The sequence below is a fragment of the Melozone crissalis genome, unplaced genomic scaffold, assembly GCF_028551555.1.
Source record: "Melozone crissalis strain CALT ecotype California unplaced genomic scaffold, PUWL_Pcris_2 ptg000016l_1, whole genome shotgun sequence".
Classification (NCBI taxonomy): domain Eukaryota; kingdom Metazoa; phylum Chordata; class Aves; order Passeriformes; family Passerellidae; genus Melozone; species Melozone crissalis.
The window spans coordinates 21,117,689-21,139,012 of NW_026535794.1; the positions used below are offsets into that span (position 1 = coordinate 21,117,689).

The following is a 21,324-nucleotide window of genomic DNA, read 5'->3' on the forward strand; positions in this document are numbered from 1 at the left end:
TTGGATGAGATAAATTTCTCTCCAGAAATGAGCATCTTTCATTTAAGTATAAATGGAACCAGGGTGAATGGTTCAGATATGGATGTATATATTTCATATGACTTTATCTGATAATATGAAACCCAGCCATGATGTGCCATCTGTGTCCTATAAAAGTAAAATTTTGTGTCTTTGTTTTTTAAAGATCTTTTACATAAAGAGATATAATGAGGTTGACACTTTCAATGCAAAATGTATCACTTCAGCTTCCTTTTAAAACCACAAGCCCGTACAAAGTTTTGTATCTATAACTGGCAAAAACAGCTTGTTTGTACATAATTTATTCATTTTGCTTCCTGTCTAGGTAAACACAGTTTCTATAGGCTACTTAAAACAAATTGTGAATGGCAAGGTAAGTTTATATTTCATAACTTACCTAATTTCCTAAAAATGTTATCTTTACTGAAATAAAAGTAACTACCTATGGACTCAGGAATCTAATCCAAATTTCCAAATTTTATACTATTTTACCCTTTTGATTACAGAATAGATCAGCACAGTCAAAGGTCGGAGGGGGAGCTCTGTCACTTTTTCTGTTATGTTACCTGTACACAGGGGTACACATGCTATAATCTACAGAAAATAATGCCCATTTGCTACAACCAGGAAAAAAACTCAGGAGAGATCTGATCTTCATGTGCCCACCACAGAGCTCCTTCGGAGTCCCTTCACCCAGAGCCTGGGGAAAACACTTCTCCCTTCCCTGCTGTCCCCTCACACAGCTGCTGCAGTTTGTGGAAAATGCTTTGATGCTTTGTGTGTGGAAAATGAGTGTGCAGCTCAAAGCAATGCCACTCATGTCTCAGGCAGCCCAGGACCTCAGCCAACCTGTACGCAGGGCATGGGTTCCTACTGGAGCTCTACCAATGCTATTCTCCCTGCTCTGCTCACATCTCCCTAGCCCACACCTCCGTCCCCAGAACATCTGGCAACGCCGTCTCATCGTGCATTAGAAGTGCACTTATGTAGTAATGCGTTCTTGCTTTTGTTTAGCCTGAAATATTTTTGTGTTTGTTAAAAATGGTCTGTTTATAAGTCTAGATAAAATACATGCCTAATAAATGTAAAAGTCAGTAAATTGTAGGAACAGTATTTATAATTGGGCCGGTCATTAAAGACCAAACATTGAGTAATAGTGCTGTGTTGTAGCTTTATGAATTATATGGTGTCTGAACAGAGAAATCAATATGTCACAATTTTGAATTACTTGGCACCCTTTAATTTTCAGAGATCATCTTGCTTCAGATCTTGACATGCATCACTGGGCCACACAGGAAATGGGCCCCATGACTGGTTCCTGTCTTACAGGGCTCAGTAGGCTACATGCAAATATCCTGTGCAGCAGATCTTTCAGATACCTGCCCCTACACATCATCCTCAGCTAGATGTTAACGTGCCTCAGAAATGCAAACATGCAATTCAGGGCTGAAAATCTGGTTCCCTGTGGTTGAGAAAAGGACCTAGTTCCAATTCCTCCAATGTGGGCTGAATTTGTGGTCTCCATGATGAAAAGATTGTTGGTTGTTGGGGTTTTTTTTCCCCAAGAAGGGAAATTATTCCACATTACTGAGGACTGAGTGACACAAGATGGAAAAAGGTGGTGCAAAGGCTGAAGCACTATCTCTCCTTGAAGAAGATCCAAGTAATGTGGTTTGGAGCAGTTCAGGGAAGTGTGGCTGTATCTGCTCGCTGCTCTCTGTGTTACCCTCTGGTCAGCTGTCACCAGGGGACTCGTTCAGTTTTTCATGATCTTCCCAACAGTTATCAAAAAAATTTCACATATTGCTTACTTGTTAAATTCTCAGTTTGCTCTTGAGGACAGCCAAGCTGAGCCTGAGTGCATCTGGGGAGCTGAATAAATTTTCTCCAGCTGCAGGTTCCAAGTGATGATTCCTTGCTTTAGAATTGACTTTTACACACACTCAGCTATTCGGTCAAATGCATACTCATGCAATATGCAAACACAACATTAAAGGCGAAGGATTTTAAATGCTGGTATTTAAAATGCACATCTCCCAGCACATGATAATGGTATTTTAAGCATCAGCATTCCTCTCAGCTTCATCCTCCCTCCCCTCTGCCCTTAGTGCTCAGGCTCCGCACACTTCACACGCTATCCTGTCCCGCACACTGAGTCCCTATGCTCCCTCTTCACTGTCCTGCAGCCTCCATCCTCCTTTCCTTGCTCCTTTTGGGTCCTCTTCCCAAACACTGATACATTTTTAGATTTCTTCAGATCTACTGGTGATGCCAAGACTGTTCAACATAGAAGACTCAGAAATGGTGTATGCAAACCATGTATTTATAAACTTAGTCTGTTTAGATGGACTCGTTTACTGTAGGGGATGTCCAGATAAGTGGTATGGTGTTAAAGCTCTCAAGGTTAAAAATGAGGTTGGTCAATCTGTAAGAAGAAACTGAAAATACACTGCAGAAAGTCTTACCTGGAAGCTAGGTACTAAATGCTTGTTCTGAAAGTAATGCTAAACATAAGAGCTGTTATTGATCCCTTCTGTTCAGATGACACACTCTTCCCAAGCTACATTTGGTTTTCCCCTCTGCTAGATCTTAATTATTTTTCTGCCAGGCCATCAAAGGCACTGGATATAATAAACTAAAATGTGCTCTCTCTGGAAGTACAGTAATTGAGAGAGAGAGAGAAATAGATAAGTGACTATCTGAGAACCATAGGAGGGATTCTGGCTTACCCAGCAGACAGATTTTGCAGGAATGGCAATATATTTGCAGCGCCTAATGAAAGTGATTGCAATACAATCAGCAAGGCCTGTCACTGAGGTAAGGGATCTCAGCATATTTACTGAAGCCCCATAACTAGCACTACATATTTAGAGGAGAGAGACAGAGAGAGAGGGAGAGAGCAGAGCCCAATTGATGCTGATCTGCCATGAGAAGGAAAATGTCCTAACTCTCTCCCCTGGCCTCTGCCTGCCACCTTCCATGCCCCTGGCCATGGCACAGCCAAGGTTTCTCACTTTCTCTCTATGCCAGAGAGGGGCTGTGCTGCTGGACAGCACCAATCCAGCTGCTCCACTGCCAGTCCTCTCCCCAGCAGGACAGCAATGGCCATGCACTGCCCGAGATGGCTCTCTCATATGTTGGCATGAATCCCATCATGTTTTGGCCCATTTTGGACTCTGGTCTACAACCAACATAATTCAGAAATATAATTACTTCAGAATGGAGAAAAAAAGACATCTGAGACAACTCTGTTCTACAGCAAGCATTCCCAAATGTCTCTATATCTTGCTAGCTCTTAAAGTAACCTGGATTTATTTCTGTTTGGAGGTAAAGGCTTTCAGTTCCAGTTTATAAACGGCTCAAGATGTTACTAGGCAAACAGAAATAAAGAACCGTGCAGAGTTTTTCCCCCTTTGCTTTCACTGATGATTCTGAAACAGGAAGCCACCCTAAGGCTAAGAGGCAGATTCTTTTGTATGGCTTATTTTCCTATATTATTTCTCTTCCCAAGATGTGCTGAAGGTTCCATGACTGTTTTGATTTTCCTCATCACTGCACGGATATGCCCCCTGCACCTTGTAAACACTGATGTTTCACTTCAGAGACACACTGAGCATTCAGAGCACTCTGGCAGGTGTCTCACCAGAAGCTCAAGTCTGGCCCCAGGTTAACATGTGCTTAAAGCTGCATCTGAGCTAAGGGACCTTGTCAAATCCTCACTCTCAAGCACCCTCACAGTTACTTTCCTACACAGCTCCATGAATTATGGTTTCTCCTCCAGGTGATCTCCTTTCCACAGCAAGGTATCCCAGCCACAAGCCCCGTCTGGCTGATCCCTCTGTGAACACCCACATCCCTCACCTGCACCCCTTTGGCACCCCATTGTATCACAGGCTTATCAGCATTAACTTCACCACTGCAAACACCCTAAGAAGTACCTGATGATAGAAGAAGGAAAATCTAGGATTTTCAGCTGCTATGTTTCTATGGAGCATACAACAATTTTTACTGCAGAAGAGACTGTGAAAATCACTATTATGTAAGAATATGTTTAGGCTACAATCTGGGCAGTTATATTTTTAACTCTGTTTGATGAGGTTAATGGCTTTTTCCCAGTTTAAAGACAGAGGTCCTGTCTTTCTTCCTCCAAACCCCTCAAAACCATGAGTTCATGGTGCTCCGTACCACTTCTGTGGTGTTCTTCCATAGCAATGAAGTAGTCAGTCCTCATACTTTGGCATAGGATTATTGCTTATTTTTCCATTTATTGTACTCCATGAATTTCAACAAGCAAAGCAAAGGAATGCAAAAAAAAAAAATTTAAAAAAGAAAGAGAAAAAGTGCTCCAGCTTTTTCAGTGCACTGTGATCCCAAAAAGACATTTGGAGCTGATCAGTTAGGCCACCCTCCTGGATGAAACTTAGTGGATAATCTTCCCATCGCAAGATCAGGCCTTCATGCACCTGCCCTTTTTTTTCTTCTTCCAAGTGATTCCTGCTATTTACTCATATCATGCATTTTTTCCCTGAATTGTTGCTCTGATTTTTCATAAACATAAATGATGCTGACTGACAATCACACCCCATCACTGGTATCATAAAGGATGATTCTGGACTCCACTATGGCCTCTCATTTCAATCACTGTGTATTTTATATGCACACTTGAACAAACACGTGATCCCAAATAGGATTTTTCTACAGATGGGCAGCTGGACAGACTGTGTCACATTCAGTGATGGAAAGAAATGTTTAGTTTGACTTAATTACCTTAACCATTGACCACAGAGCCCAATGAGAGCCCTTCCATTATATGACATCCCTGGGGCATATTCCCCCTCCAGCCATGCAGGCATTTTAAAAGCCTCTGGGAGCTGTACAGTCACTATGCATGCTGATCTATGACGAGTAAATGTTGCTCCAACATTTTTTGTCAGTGCTAATTTACTTGCTTTGTTTGTTTGCTTGGGATTTTAATAATTGTATTAGAAGTCTTTGCTCCTGATGTATTTGACATTGTGCCATTGGTCCATTAGGATTTGGTTGAGTGTTGTGCATTATTTTTAATTTGCATTCACAGTATGCTCTGTAATAACTCCCACTGAATTCTAGCAATGGATGCTGTGAATTTGTATTAACAGCAGCGCTGTTTTGTGCAACTGTAGTAAAATTCTTTGCAAAAGAATACTTAGCACATCATCTCCTTCAGCGAAGGAGATCAGAGTTCCAAATAACAACAGAGACTTGCAAATTGTTCCTGGGCTAATTGTAATGGAAGGATTCATCTTGGATGGAAATCATTGGCACAAGCTACTGTTGATGCCAGAAGTTTACATGGTTTCAAAAAGCAATTAGACATAATTATGGAAGAAAAATCCATGAAAGGCAACTAAACACACAGCTAGCTCTGGTTCAGAAATTCCCTGAGCCATTGATTGCTGGAAGCTGAGAAAGGGTCCTAGGGATGGATCACTGCACAGTTCTTCTGGGATTGTGCTGCTGGGCACTGCCTGAAGAACACACTGTTCTAGTCTGACCCAGTATGGCCTTTTGCAAAGTGTCATGTTAAGATGTCGTGCAGAGAGCCTTGAGGAAGAAAAGAGAATGGGAAAAAAATTATCTCCCTTCAGGCCAACAACTTGCAAGTTTTTAGGTTTCTGAATTAAAATCCTCCTTTGTACCTCATTGTAAGTCAGACTGGCCCATCAGCTTCCTTTAGAAAAGCATACACACCGGACTGAACCACAGCCATGGGCACATGCCTGCACTGCCCTTAATTGGATGAAGGCTCACACAGAGGCTGGCAGTAGAGCACTCATTTTCACTAGTTACCGGCCTCAAGTCTGCTTATGCCACAAGATGCATTTTTGGCCATGAGTATTTATCTGCCGTCGGGGTGGGTCATCACTGTTAAAGAGAAGAAGCCTGGTTACTCAGTTAAACTAAATAAAGGAATCTGGTGAAGTGCACACAATATCTCACTCTGATGGATATAAAAACATAGCTTACAACAATGAAAAATCATTAATTTTGTGCACAAGAAGCAAGTCCTGCTGTTGGTTAGAAGAGGGAGCTAATAATACCAGGTCATGGGCTCAGTCCCCATACAGGTCATTCACTTAAGAGTTGGACTCAATGATCCTTGTCTGTCCCTTCCAACTCAGAATATTCTGTGATTCTGTAAGAATGACATCTTATGAGACACTCAGAGTCCTGAAGACTTCTCCAGGTGCCCTGATTTTTTTTCACCTTGACCTTCTCCAAAGAGTGAATGGTGCTTGACTGGATGAGTCATCACTGTCACATTTGATGAACATCTCAAAGTGATGGTACATGTAACTGATTTTAAACACCTAATAATTTAGCTAACTTTTGGTTGATCCCAACAGACTGTTTGCTGGCTGAATTTAGTTATTAAATTATTATTTTAATAAAGACTAATTTTTAAGTTACAGGACACACACAAAAAAAAGAGAGAAAACAAATAGGGAAAAAATAGTGAAAAAGTCATTAAGGCAAGACAAAAAACATAGCAGCAACAGCCATACAAGGTGATTATTTAGTTTGGACTTTTTTTTATTTTAAGGGGGAACAGGAATGCATTGCTTTTTGTGATTTCCCTTTAGTGGAATGATTGGGGCCTTTTGATGTCCTGAAGTCTGGCAGACGGCACCTTAGTTCTCACAGTTTATCATTACGTAAAACCATGTTGCCCAAAACCGTGGGTGGAAATAAATGAAGTTGTGAAATGCAATGAACCAATGACTTTTTCCCAGTTTGAAACACATATGTCTGTTTTGTGAATTTGCTGGAAGTTTCTTTTTGCTAAAAACATATTGTGAGTGTGCTAAAAATACCAAAATAGTTGTCTCGCACCAATACCTCACTCTGGGGCCTCTCATACTTCCGCAGAACATGGGACTCCAGTTTCACTGAATATCTTTAGTACCTTTCTCTTCTTGTTAATTGTAACAGTCATTTCTCCTCCTATTTGCAATAACTAATATCCCTATGACAGCCATTGCTTAGATGAGAAGGCAGCACTAGGAAAGCATTTAATGAACATTAATTGCTTCTTAATATGATTTAGCTGCTGGAAATAAGAAGGCTAAGCTGGCTCCATGTGACCAGCAGCCCTACAGGCCCCTCCACCAGACTCCTTTCGAGATGCAATCCTGCTGACCTGGGGGACAGCAGCCTTTCATGGATGATAACCAAGGCTGCACTTTGCTTTTCCAAATTAGCAGCTAAGCAGGGCTGTAGGAGCTCAGTAACAAAGTCATGATGATACCACCTGGCTGATTAGCGATCTCTTCCTTCTGTGCAAGCCAGCAATTATCAATTCCTGCTGACTTCAGAAGCTAATGGGAATCAGAGGATGGGGGATGCTGCCAAAATGCACCTGCTTCCAGCTGTGAGGAGGATGATGAGATGGGACACAGACTCTACGTACACTGTTAAGTCTCTGTCTTTTCCTGTGTGGTATCTTTGGCATCTGTACCTTTATAACTTTGACCCTCTCCATTACATTACCTGACACCATCACTTCTGATATGGCAACAGCACACAAGAGAAACTTGGTCTTTTGAATCCAATATTCCTAAATTTGAATTCTGATTCACCATTGATTCTTATCTCACCATTTAGTAAGGTCACTTAACCTTTCTACTAAGCCAGGAAATTAAGGCTGGTAACATCTAAAGATACTGTGACAATCAATCAATACCTGTTTGTAAACTTGTTAGTAAACAACAAGCACCAAGTGCCAAGTCTAATCTAAACACATTTAGTTTATAATCTTCCCATTTTCTTTGCAAGAACTTTAATATGACACAAAGATTAACCTTCTGATCTCGGAAAAAGAAATCTTTACTGTACTACAGACTAGCCTTGGCAGCAGACCTCTAACTTGAAATATTATGTCCTCACTGGCATCACTAAATTTCCCATGGATTAGCTGACAGTGATACCTCAGGACTCCCAGGAAAACTGTATTGCAGAGGGAAATAACAGTGAGTGCAAAAGCCAAATCTTTTTCTGGACTGTAATTCTTAGTTGTCTTTGATTCAGAGCTGGAATTGAATACCACTAGGCTTTTAAGATGAAAGACTTATTGTTTTACATAGGGTATTTAATGGGTATTACAAAATAGCTGATGATATCCATTAACATAAGCAGGAGCCTTCATGTTTTACAGAGGTGGTGGGGGATTGATATTTCTAATATCTGCTGATCAATACACGCATACCTTGAAAAGCTTGACAGTTGGCCCCTTACTTATTTGTATGCAGTGTCAACTGGTTTTATAGGATAGGCCCAAAACAAGCTTTTGGGAAGTGGTGATGAATCATCTTCATGTTCCAGACATTTACATTAAATCACAACAATTCAGAAGTTTGCTGGTTAGAGATTCACAACAATCTTGAAACAGCAAACTTCTTCAGGGCTTCACAAGCCTTCACACTGGCTTTGTTTTGCTATTACAATTAAGTACCTCAAAGCCAAGAAGACAATGGTGCTGTGCTCTTCCTCTGGTGCACTTCCTAGAGGCTTGCTGCTTCCTATTGTCATTTCTTACCACTCACAATATCAAGTCTGTGTTACTTCATTACTATAGAGCAGCAGAGCTCTTACTTTGAGACTTTCTAGCCATTGTTTGATGAGCAGCAGCTCCAAGGCTTAAGGAAATGCTCACAGATACAGAAAACATGAAGGATAGGGAAGAATCTGCAAAAACAAGGTGTCAGCTCACAATTGAAAGGCTGCTGTAAGTCACAGCATCTCTTCGACCCACTTTTAATAACGGGGGACCTAATTATTGGCACCTTGTCACCTTACTAGGTTTCTCATACCAATGGTTTGTGAAAGCAACACTGAATACACCATCACGTAGAAAGACACAAGCTTACTACAGAAGCATTTCTTTACCAAAACCACTCCAAATGATAGACACATAGAACATTTTGGGTAGAACCTTATAGATCATCTAGTTCCAACCACCCCTTGCCATAAGCAGGGACACCTTCCACTAGGTCAGGTTAATCCAAGCTGGCCTTGAACACTTCCAGGGATGGGGGATCTACAGCTTCTCTGAGCAATCTGTTCTAGTGCCTCATCATGCACACATTACCGAATATCTTCCTAATATTCAATCTAAACCTGTCTTCTTTCAGTTTAAAGCCCTCCTGCTTGTCCTATCACTATATGCCCTTGTTAAAAAGTCCCTCCCTAGCTTTCTTGTGGGCCTCCTACAGAAAGCTGTAATGAGGTCCCCCCAGAGCCTTCTCCAGGCTGAAGCAGCCCAGCTCTCAGGCTGTCTCCACAGCAGAGGGGTTCCATCCCTCAGATCAGGTTCATGGCTCTCCTCTGAACAGGGTCACAGCCTTCTTATGCTGGGGGGCCACGAGCCGCACACGCACAGTGTTCCACGTGGGGTCATTTTTATCTATAATATAAATAGTTTTATAATATACCTCTTATGAGACAAAACACAGAACACATTGACTATTACTTTTTAATTCAGAGAAAGAGCTTTTGAAGCTGCAGCGGCTTCAATACGCCAGCCACGGGGCAGGGCTGCCTGCCCTCGCCGGGCAAGCCCCGCACCCTGCTCCCGCCGCCGTCCCGCAGGGCGCCCCTCTCCCCCATTAAAGTTTGGGCAGTTTCGACTCCCTCGCTTCGCCGCCCTCGACACGGAAGCGCTGCGGGAAGCGCCCCGAGCGGCGGCCAGCACAGGCCGCTAGCAAAGCCCGCCCGGGTGCCGCCCTCACGCCGGCCGAGCCCGGCCGCTCCCCGCCAGCACCGGCGGGCCGGGCCCGCGCGGCGGCCGCGACGGGAGGCGGGGGGGGGGGGGGGGGGCCGATGGCGGCGGCGGCGGCGGCGGCGGCGGCGCAGGGCTGCGGGCGAGGGGCGGAGCGCAGAGACCCTGTGGCTGCCATGGCCGCCTCCCCCTCCCCGCAGCCTCCCTTAAATACTATGGGGCCGTAGCTGCGACGGGCGCCGCTGCCGAGCGCACCATGCGGGCTGTCATCGCCTTGGCCGCGGCGCTGGGCAGTCTGCTGCTGGGAGGCTGCCTCCTGCGCCTGGGCGGCCAGCAGCCCCTCCGCGCCAGGTAGGGCGGCCGGGCGGCCTCGCCCGCGGTCCGGAGCCGGCTGGGGAGGGCGGGAGGAGCCCCGCGGGGCGCGGCGGAGCCTGGCGGTGCCCTCGGCTCGGTCTGGGCTCGGCGCGGGTCGTGGGCAGGAGAGCGGCGCCGCTCTCGCCGGGTGATGTTCAATCACTGGTCCTGACAACTTTGTTTTCCCGTCTCGCTTGCCAGGGGCTGGCAGGAGGACGCAGGAGGAGCGGCTGTCACGCCGAAAGTGGTGCGAGCCCTCAGGTCTCCCCTGACGCCCCTTCCTCACACCGAGAACAGGTACGGGCTGAACGCCCGCTGGTGGGTCCGTGAGGTCGGGTCTGCAAAAGCAGAAATTCGCCTTCGCTCCGGTTCATTCTCGCTTTTGTTTCGGTAGCTTGATCAGAGAGAGCGTTAGAGATTATTAGGGCAAATAGCACTTTGCTTTAACTATAATGAATTATTTGTCCACGGGCCCCCTTATTGACGGCTGTCACTCTGCCGTTGGTTTCGAGCCCAATAAAATACTGCGTAGAGCAGTTTTGTTAGCGTACGATGCAAAAAGTGCCTGCTGAATGACACGTTCTAGGTATCTTTTTATTCTTCTTTCCAGGAAGGTGGAGCTGGGAAATGCTATTACTGTTTTTGTAATTTGTATTTAGTTAAAAATGCAGATTTATCATTTACAATCCATTTACAATGAAGGCAAGACATACGAAGCCTGTTTAGTTTTGGGTTGGTATTGTACTTTGTGGAAGCCCATTCATTTGATCCTGTGTCTTGATCTTCTAGATCAGTGTAGATTTTTGCTTTACAGCCTGTTATTTTATACTGTGAAATTTAATGTGAAGGTACTTTGTAAAATCAGCTGTGAAACGTTGTGCCTTACATGCAGACTTCAATACTAATGACTATTGTTTTTATGCTCTTGGGTCCCCACACACTGTAGGAAAACTAAGAGTGCAGAAGACGGTGGTGTAATCCACACATGAGATCAATACTATGTAAGAAGTAGTTTTGAAATATTTTTTGTTTCTTCTTTTACTTTATATGGCATTATTACCTTTGCAGTTACCATGACTATTATATGTTAATATATATTACAGTCAAAAAAATTATAAAAATCAGAAAGAACTTAAGAATTGGGTCTTTCACAGAAACTGTGATGTCCTGGTTGTGTTGAAGACAATGGTGACAGTGCAGTTAACCTTACTGAGGCCACCATCTCACTCAGTCTAGCTGAATTTGGCAGCCTATGCTTTCCTGAAGTGAATGCAAGTGATGTTAGTTGCAGTAATGATTGCAGTGTACCCTAACAGTGCATTTCTTATGTGTTTCTGGTGAGATACTCTTGTGCTCTTTCCCTCAATATTTAAAACTTTCACAAACTCTAAGTTTATTGCATCTTTCAAAGTTAGAGTGAAAGAAAAGGAACAGAATTCTCCAAATGTTCCTACCTGCTGTTATGAGCTTCTAGCCTGCTTCTCTTTCCTGTTCTCATTTTTTCCCCTTTCTGCTTTTTTTCCCATCTTTCCCCCTCTTGATATTGGTTTTTGCAGTATGTGCTGTTCTGCTTTGGGTTTTTTTTGTAGCCATTACTCCATTCTTCTTTCCACTCTGTTTTGGGCTGTGTCTGTGGTTTCCCCCTGGCCCATCTCCTCACACTCTTCCCTACTAGTTTCTGAGTTGCCTCTCCTTTCATTCAGCTCTCTGTGTTATACCATGGAATTGAATTGACTAGAAATGCTGATAGAGAGCACTCCAGAGAACAGTCTATTTCCCATCTGCCCTTAGTACACTCAGCTGGAGCAATGAAAGTAGAAACAGCACATACCAAAGAGGTCTGAAAATCCATGTCATTTTTTTAACCTTTGTAATAAGGCAAGTGAGATTGTGATTTTAAATATGTATTTTTCCTTATTCTACTTGGAGGAATTTTGACACCAATTTGAAGCTAGTTTTTGTCAGCTTGAAATTGTATTTCTTCATGACTAAGTGTCTGCAAAAGTGTGTCAAGTAAATAATTCATCAAAGAAAGTTTCAATATACTCAAGCTCCTGTAACTGCAGCGTCTTTGGAGAGATGTCTTGCTAGCTGAATCCGAGAGTGGATGTGCCTTCTCACCTGACTGACTGTGCTCAGTAAGCTGGCCTGACAGGGCTTTGTGGTGCATGTGTGGCTAATGAGAAAGGAGGGAGAGCTGCTGGACTGGGCTGACCAGGAGCTGTTGGTTCATCCAGAGAGCAGCAGGACTGGGCAGGGAGCCATGCTGGAGGGGTTTGATCCAGGCAGCAGCTGGACTGGGCCTGGCTAAGGGCCATGCTGGAGAAGCTTGATCCAGAGAGCATCTGGACTCATTCAGGAGTTCAGAGCAATCCCTCAGTGATGGAGATGGATGGTCTGGTCAATAGGAATTAGATTCCAGAGTGCTGTGGGGTGGTGTGGTTCTCCTAAACAACCCCGATCATTTGAGTGGCGTTGCTGTGTTATTGGCAGCAACTCTTTCCTGCATGAGAGTAAGGGAATGCGTGTGAATGTTTCCAGGAAAGGAAAAAGAAAAGAAACCTAGGCACTATCCTTGACCTCTAAGTAAAAGTAATCTAGACAGTCTTCACAGTCACAAGCTAATCTTTTTTATCATTATTTCCTTTGCTGTTGGAGGCATATTTGTAACCAGACATCTCCCAAAGAATCTCTAAGGCCCTATTATTCTGTTGCCTTGCAGTATTGAAAGCTAATCTGTTCTTTTACTTTGAGTAATACTTTTAAAGGATGAAACTGAAGGATGAAAGGATGAAGAGCAGGGGATTGGATCAGACTGTCTTAGATATTTAGGCAGCTATTATGTGCAGCAATGTTTAAATACATGGTGACCAGGCACCTAAAGTTCTCTGGGGATCTGTGTCTTAGTAAATAACCTTGATGATGTGGTTTGTCTCTTACAGGACTTTGCTTACCCCTTTTTCTTGTTAAGCCTTAGCTAACTGGGGCAGTGTGACTGCCCCTACAGTGCGACTTGCATGTCTAGTCTTGGGCTCATTTCACAGCCTACTGTGCCTCTTAGTAGGGTTTCCTACTGAAAAGAAAGGCCACTGTTAGTAAGATATGTCTAGTAACCCCCAGACTTATTCATGGAACCAGTGTCATTTATACTGCAGTAATATGTTCTCTGGCAGATTTCTCCTATCTATGCCTCATACTGTCCTCTCAATTTTTAAGCTGTAACTGCAAGTACAATTTCTATTTTCTCAACTTCAGCCTTCTTTTATTTTCAACAGTACAACCAAAAAAAGAAGTCTTGCATTTTTCTCACCTTTAGATCCTTGGTCTTCCCTCTCTCCTTTCCTCTCTCCCCAACTGTTTGTGCAGGCATAGTTGTTTGTTTAGTGGTTACATTAATAGTAGAACAGAAGACTCAGTACTGCTAGTGCTTATCAGGGGGAAATGAAAATAGTAAGAGAAGCTAGGTAGTATTTTTTTTGTTATGAAGCCCGGGGTGTGCTAGGTTAAATTTAGGATGAAATTCTAGCTATTTTACTACCCAGGAATATGTAGCAGATAAATCATGCCAGGTCCTGCATGAGAAGTCAAAAAATGGCACTATTTATGTATACTTTATATAAAAGAAACAAGGCAGCAGTACCCTAAAGAACTGACCACCATACTCTGTTAGTCTGTGTTGCCAGTTTTAAGGCATTCACTTACTATTTCCCCAGCTTGCTTTCTGTCTTTGCAGGTCCAGGGCAAGCCCAGTGTAAAGACCACTGAGGTAATTGAACAGTGGGAGGAAGTGATTGAGAAGCTATGGGTAAACAAGTTATATTAATACAGTGTTCCATAGTGTTGATTTCTCCAGTTCCTCTCTCAGCAGCAGATCTGTATGCAGGCCTAGGAAATAAACAGCTATACTTAATTAACAATGCTACAGAGACCTGTACATTCTGTCTCCTGACAAAATACTGCATTCAGGCAGTCAGAAGGGGGAGAAGAGACAGGCTAATAGCAGAGTTATGAAGTAGCCTAGTATGTTGCACAAATAATTTACTATGGTTTAGATTAGTCAGCAGGGGGGGTCCACTTCACTAATTTTACTGCTCTCTTAATATTTTGCCCCTTCACCCCAAGTGATGCATGCAGATATATTATAGGAGCATATTTTGAACCCATGCCTGATGTATTAGTTCTGCCTAAATGAATAGGTGTTCAGTTGAAAGCTGCTGCCAGGGCATATTTACGTTCTGACAGTGGTGAAAGGTTTCTGTTTACTTGGTCCAAGTGAAACTGCTCTGTCATTCTATTGTGTGCCCTTGTAACATGATTTTAGTGTAAGTACCTTATTCTTTTCACTTCACCTACCATGAGGCTCTGAATGTTGCTTGTCATGTTACCTGTCATGCAGTTTATGGATTTTATAAATAAAAGGTATCTGATGTTATACATAGCCCTGGTGAATGCACTGGAGGGTCTTTCAAATAATTTCAAGATGCAGTTTGTGTTAAAGACCTGGTTTAGCATTCCTTAGATAAGCAATGCCTCTATAGGAACTCGAACAAAGATAGTAGGATCAATCCCTTTAACAGTTGCTGTGATTAATGTTTCAAGACAAATTCTTACTCCTGTGGTTTGATGAAGCAATTTTTATAGTCCATTTCACCAAGAATTTAAATTGTGTATTGCCTTATTAATCAAGGTGTTGTGAACTTTAAAAACATCACTATGTTCTTATCATCTGATTAATTTGAAATAGTGTCAAAGGCAGCACTTAAGAGCACCCTTCCTATGGAAGTAGGGATTTTGGGTTTTTAATAGTATTCAACTACCAGATGATGAGATTCAAATATAAATTAGTCCCTTCAAGGGAGGGATTAAGACAGAAGATATTCACAATCTGGATAATGCTATTCAGTGCCATTTTGGTAGAATGATAAAAATGTGTAATTTTGCATACAGAAGTTATCCTTTTTAGCTGGAGATGCTCAGCTGGAACATGTTTAGAGCTCTTGTGCTGCTTCAGACAGCCAAGATCAAGAAGCTATAGAAAAGAGCAACAATTTATTATGCTGGGTGTGGAGTGAATAGCCAACGAGTGGGATTTTCCCTTACTTTCAGGGTGGACTTACCGGGGAGGTGAAATTTTTGTTGCTTTCACTGCTGCCAGACAGTTCAGTTCTGAGAAATTTTGAATATCTCATCCCACATTCTTTGTTTCTATCAGATTTTGAGGGATATCTAGAAGAGTGATCTTTTAAACTTTGTGTTACAGTACAACTCACAGCATCAGTTTTTCCATCTGCCTTTTTTCTTTTCTTGTCTTCCCTATCATTCCTCCATCTTATGCCTATCTCATTTTCCTGCTCTGATAACTGGGATTGGGTTTAGTTTTGTTTTTAAAGGGTGTGCCTTTGCTTTTCCTTCCTGTACCTTTCTGCTCCCCCAGAATGCTCTCTTACTTGACATACCCCTCTGTCTGGTGATTTCCTGCACTAAGGTTCCCTGTTGTCTCAGAACTGAATGCTGCAGGAGCAGAAAAAGGACTTTCCATATAGTTTCTGTCTAAAGATGGAGTCAGTCCTTGTCTTAAACAATTTTACAGTTTGAGGATCTGCTGTCTTCCTGAGAGCAAGATATAGAATAAAAACGTGCTGATAGATGAGGCACATGGTCTTAATCTACTGTGGATTTATTAAAGTACAGATGGTGTACTTCCTGAGTTTCTAGAATTACCATAGGAAGTATGTGGTCCTCAAGCTGTTCATATATGATTAAAAAAGCCCCTGTTTTTCAGATTTGGTCCAATGAGATTGGCTTTGAGAACATCTAAGCCCTAGGGAAAATACAGCTGAAATTTCCCTGTATCATCAGTTTTATGAGTTCAAGCCAACAGAATGTTTCTACTTCAAGTTCTCATTTAGCTTAATAGTTCACAGAATTAGTTGAATGTAGCTGATATCTGTGTTGTAAGGCACGTTACTGATTTCATTGCAGAAGTTGTAGTGCTGCTCTAAGTAGTGAACAGACTCTCATCCACTGGGTCAGGTAAATTAATTTAGTGGTAAATGTTGCCTTGCACAATTGTCTGAAATGAGCAGAAATTTAATCTGAGTTTGATGTCTGTGCAACTTTGCCATGAATAATGCAGTAGAAGTCTGGGCTGTCTCTTGCACACCCATCTTATCTAAGTGCAAAAAGATTTCATTCGTGTGAAGCAGAGGCTACTCTGACAGTGAAACAGAAATTCAGAAATTTAACTTTTAATGGAATGAGTAACTGCTTTACATCTCTTGAAAATAAATTGTTTTAATTTTGTACCTTTTGCACCACATAAAGAGGGTCAAGTAAATTTTACGTACAAAAAGCCACAGAAGAAGCATTTTGGTGATCTGTCATGTGGCTGTAAAAGTGATTGTGAGGCTTTCATGACAAAACAGAATAGGGATTCATTTTGTTCTATCTTTTTTCTCTGACTTCCTTTTTTTTATAATTTTTCAGGTCTTGAAAAGGATTACCTAAAAACAATTGTGTATTTAAAAAATGAGGCAACTTGCCTGTGTTGATCTTAGGAATTTTTTAAGGGACTAAAAGTCTGTGGAGTAAAGCTTGTATTATTTGAGAGAATATTTATTCATTGCCCCACAGATCTCAAGACATAAATTAATGGGAAGCTGTAAGGACTTGTAATGGTTGTCTGCACAGAGTTGTGCAAGAATGTTGGTACTCTGCTAATGCCCCTTGCAGGGAGCTGATCAAACCTAGCTGCCTGCTCTGGCTTGGTCATCCGCTTGGCATATTCCCATGTTAGAGAGTCTCTTCTGGCCAGTGGTGGCTCAGAGGGGCTGGGGCCACTTCTCAAATCAGCATCCAGCATCTTAGGTTTTAGTAATAACGAAAGGCTTAGTTGCAGCAGTAACATGCACTTTGCTTTTATCAATTGTTCTTTTTTTTTTTTCTCTTTCTATTTCTTTAAGATGCTGTTTAGGCAGCTAAAAACTTTTGCCTGTAGCCATTTCTCTTATTTTAAGCTGCAGCTGCCAAATAATCATTTGATGTTACTAAGTTAAAGAAGCAAGAGAGGAAGCATGAGAGGAAGTAGTGCTACCTAAATTTGTTTGAGAACTGGAAAGGGCCTACCTGGTTGTTCTGCATAGACAGAACCATTCAGAGCAAGCTGCAGTAAACCTGTGTACATAAATTTTTTAGGCAGAATATATGCTAGCACTTGCTATGTGAGATCTGCAGAGTTCTTAGCTCTGAACTGTGTGCTCTGGGAGCCTTCTGCTATTTGTATTTCACTCCTTGAGAAAAAATGAGATAAAGAGCTGTATGCAAAGGCAGCCAAGGAGCTCTCAGTAGGCAGTGCCAGCTGTTACTATCTATTGAAGTCACTGCAGAACTGGAAGGATAGAGGTTTATGTTGTGTTGTCTTACTGTTTCCCTCAACAAGGGGCATACACACTGGATACTTCCTCAGGGGCACCGAGGGTATACTGGGAAGAATTTATTGGTGGTGGGAAGAAATGAAGTGCGCTGTTCTCTCTCCTTGGCAGCCTGCATCCTGTGGAAATTGCTACTAGGGGTGACTAACTCTAGAAAATTCATGGGCAATGGAAAGAAAAAGAAAGGTGGTTCTTTCCTTCCCTGTCAGCTATGACCATGAGAGTCAGCTCAGTAGCAAAATAAACAAGCATTTATTCTTCTATCTTCTTCAGTCAGTCTGTTCATCTGAGGTGTTTAGGAAGAGAATGCTCAGGAGAGAACTTACTGATACCTGAAGGGAGGGTGCAGGGGATGGAGCCAAGTTCTCATTAGTGGTGCTCAGTGCTAGAACAGAGGCAGTGCTCACCAACTGGAGCAGAGGAGGGTCCCTCTGACCATCAGGCATCACTTTTTCACTGTAAGGGTGACTGAGCACTGGCACAGGCTGCTCAGGTAGGTTGTGGAGTCTCTGTGCTTGGAGATATTCAAAAGCATCTGGTACAGTCCTTGCTCCCCCTCTCTAGGTGGCCCTGCCTGAGCAGGGAGTTTGGACTAGATGAGCTCTAGAGATGCCTTCCAGCCTCAGCCACTCTGTGGTTCTGTGCCTTGAAATGGCATCTTTCCCAAGCAAGTCTTCAAACTCAGCTTGTCAGAAATCTGGTTGCTGAGGGGTCTCCATGTTGTAGCAGGTGAAGTTTTGGTCCTTGTCAGTAAAAGCAGTGATGGCTCAGAAGCACAAAGCAGGAAGGCCTTCCTCTTGTGTGAGTGCCTCTGTGCAGAGATGTTTCACTTGTTCTCTAAGAACAGCACACGGCCCCTCTGCCTTCTGTGTTTCTGCTTCTGGTTCGAGCAAAAGGCTGCAATGTCCAAGGGCTCTGTAAGTTGTGCATCAGTGGAAAGAAGCAAAGAGGAGGGGCAGGTGGCAGGGAAGAACATGGTGAGGGGCAGGGAAAATAATGCCAGAGAAGAAATCTTTAGGGTAAATGGCAATCTACAGAGTGGAAGGCTATGTTAGAAGACGGTGATTGTATGAGATTGGACACAGATACAGGATGAACTGAGGTGAATGGAATAAGACCTTGGTATCTCAGTCATTTACTAACTTACTTCTCATTCTTCTACAAGGACTGCCCAGAGCAAGAGGACCACACAGGAGTTTGGTGAAAATAAGACAGGAATTAAAGATACTATCTGACACTTCCCCTGGTTCCTTTTACAAATATTTGTTCTTTCTGTGTAAATAAAGAATAAACAAGACAGGAAGTATTATACTTGAATCAGTAAGTTAAGGTCAAAGTACAAAGACCCACTTCACCTGTGGATGTACTTTCCTGGATATATTATATTCACTCCAAATATTGCATTTCATCAGCAATTTTAGGAAATCACATCTGCTGAATATTTTACTAGTGAATATTTTAAATATCTTCAAAACTTAATGTTCAGGAAGCTTTCAATTTCATTTTTTTTTAAATTACATTTGCTGATTACAGTGTAAAGTGGAAAATATAATTCAGACTATGAAATAGAGTTATTTTAAACAACCAAATATTTTATATTGCCTAACAGAAAACTCTCTTTTAATAACAAGAACTTCACAATAGAAGTCCATAAGGTTTCTTTAGTAATGTTTTCAGCTAAATCAGTGGTTATTAATCCTATTGGCATAATAAAGTAAATGTGACAACATTGGTAGAATATGTTCTCTCTTTTAAAGTTTATTGCCTTTTCTCCTCCTGCTCCCTTTTAACAGAACAACTCATAATAAAAATGGAATTTACCAGTTTGAACAGGCTTCAAAATGTAAGGCAATTCAGGACAACATTTTGTCATCATCTATCAAGAAGAAAAGGTAGGTGTTTGCTGTCCTTTCTACTTTGTTTGTTTTAAATAGAAGGGTAAAAGATTGTCCTTTTTTACATAATTCTTGTTTATTAAAGGGGAGCTATGCAACAGAAAACTGAATTTGTTCAACCAATGTTTGCTGCATTTTTTTCTTTTACATGGATAAGATTTATTTGATGTGGGATTTTAACTTTTTTATTTTCACGATACATGATTTCTTCTTAGCAGTTAGCAACAAGTTATTCAAAAAATACTGAGTAGAAGTGTGGGGTATAATTTCATTTTTGAGAGTCTTTTCCCTGACTGGTGAACACTCCTCCTTTTATGAGCAACTTCAGTTAATGATTCTGTCCAGCATTGCTAACTAGAGGAAGGGTGGAAATGTACTAGTATAAAGACCTGCTGGTTAGTCACATGATTGCATTGTGATTGCAAGTCCACAGGAAACAAACAGTCCAATTTTAGACACATTGGGGAAAAAACCACCCCAAATTAATTTTGGGTTTCAACTTGTTGTTCTGTATTTTTCTGGCATGGAGAAAAATCCAACTTTGATATCAGTCCTACTCAAATTCCTTGTCACTATCCAAAGTGAAAAGCTGAGAAGCAGACAGTGATTTTGACATGTAACATCTTTTCCTATATCAATGCACCAATAAACAAAAGGATGCACCAATAAATAAAACATTGAAGGTAAGAAAGGCTTCCCATTAGGACTGAGTTGCAGCTTAAAATGGATGGTGCCATGCTGTCTTTAAAAGTGGGAGCTTCCCTCCCTGCTCTCCTCCATTTGGGAAAAGAAATAGAATGAGAAACAAAAGGTGAACTAAAAAGAATTATATGCCTTTCCCTATTCAAAGTACGGGAGAATTCAAATTTTTACTTAATGCCAAAACAACATTAAATGGTGATTTGAAAACATACTCTGTCTTTTCTGCCCCCTCCTCGCTTTTTTATTGCATTTCAAGACCTTTCACATCTCTTTAAATCATCATACTTCCAGCATTTCTTCTGTGCTCTTATTATTACTTCTTTATTTATTTATTCATTCTTTTTTCCCCCTTTCTTTACAATCTCTTTTCCCATCAGTATTCCACTTTTTTAAGCAACACCATCATTGAAGTTTTTATTCTTTTGAAGGGTGCTAGACCACTGTGTTACTGATGCACTGATAGTGAGAGCTGGAACACAGACTGGCAGAGGTAAAATAATGCAGTTGACTGAAAACTTGAGTGATTAACACCAAGGGGAGGAAAAGCAGTCGCTGTTTTGCTTTCAAAATCCACTTGCAGCAATAGAAATGCTGTTGTTTATCCCACACATTGCAAAGTTTTGATGTCTTTGGAAATGAGCTCTTTAAATGTTCATTGAGAACATTTTGGAGCTGAGATTATGGGAGAAACTTTACAAAGTACAAGACTTTTATTCCATGGTTAAAGAGAAAGGGGTTGTACCATTTAATGAGGCAGAAGATGAACTGGGTAGATAGGAAGAGAAACAGATGCTTGGGAAAGAAAAGGAGCAAGGGATTGCCTTTTGCCATGAATATTGCAGCCATTGACCTTCACTGAGAGGGGCTGCAGGGATTTTGTTGCTTTTTCAAGCTGTGACCCATGGGTGTGGCATCTAAATGCTTTATATTACAGTTCTAGCCTTGGAGGGACATTCTGGACACTCCTGCCTCTTAAACTGGAAGAAAGAGAAAAAAAAATTACTAATTTAAAGCTTGTCAAATGGTTTAATAGTAAGAAATGCTATGTAAGTGGGAAGTTGTTGTTATTATTATAGCAAGTATGTGCTGGTGGTGACAAAGAGCCTGAAGTGCTGAGTTTTGCTAGCAGTTTTCCATTTTTATTCTAGAGCAACCCCTGTGTAAAATC

General features: G+C 41.8%; 1 protein-coding gene across 1 annotated transcript in view; it reads left to right on the forward strand.

Annotated features, from left to right (window-relative positions):
- Positions 1-9,953: 9,953 nt before the first annotated feature.
- The window catches only part of ST8SIA6 (ST8 alpha-N-acetyl-neuraminide alpha-2,8-sialyltransferase 6), a 40,182-nt gene continuing 28,811 nt past the window's right edge, over positions 9,954-21,324 (forward strand). The window contains exons 1-3 of the mRNA XM_054273902.1: positions 9,954-10,126; positions 10,331-10,426; positions 19,353-19,451. Of these exons, the coding sequence (XP_054129877.1) occupies positions 10,032-10,126; positions 10,331-10,426; positions 19,353-19,451 (290 nt within the window). The 5' untranslated portion in view covers positions 9,954-10,031. The remainder of the gene's footprint in view (positions 10,127-10,330; positions 10,427-19,352; positions 19,452-21,324) is intronic.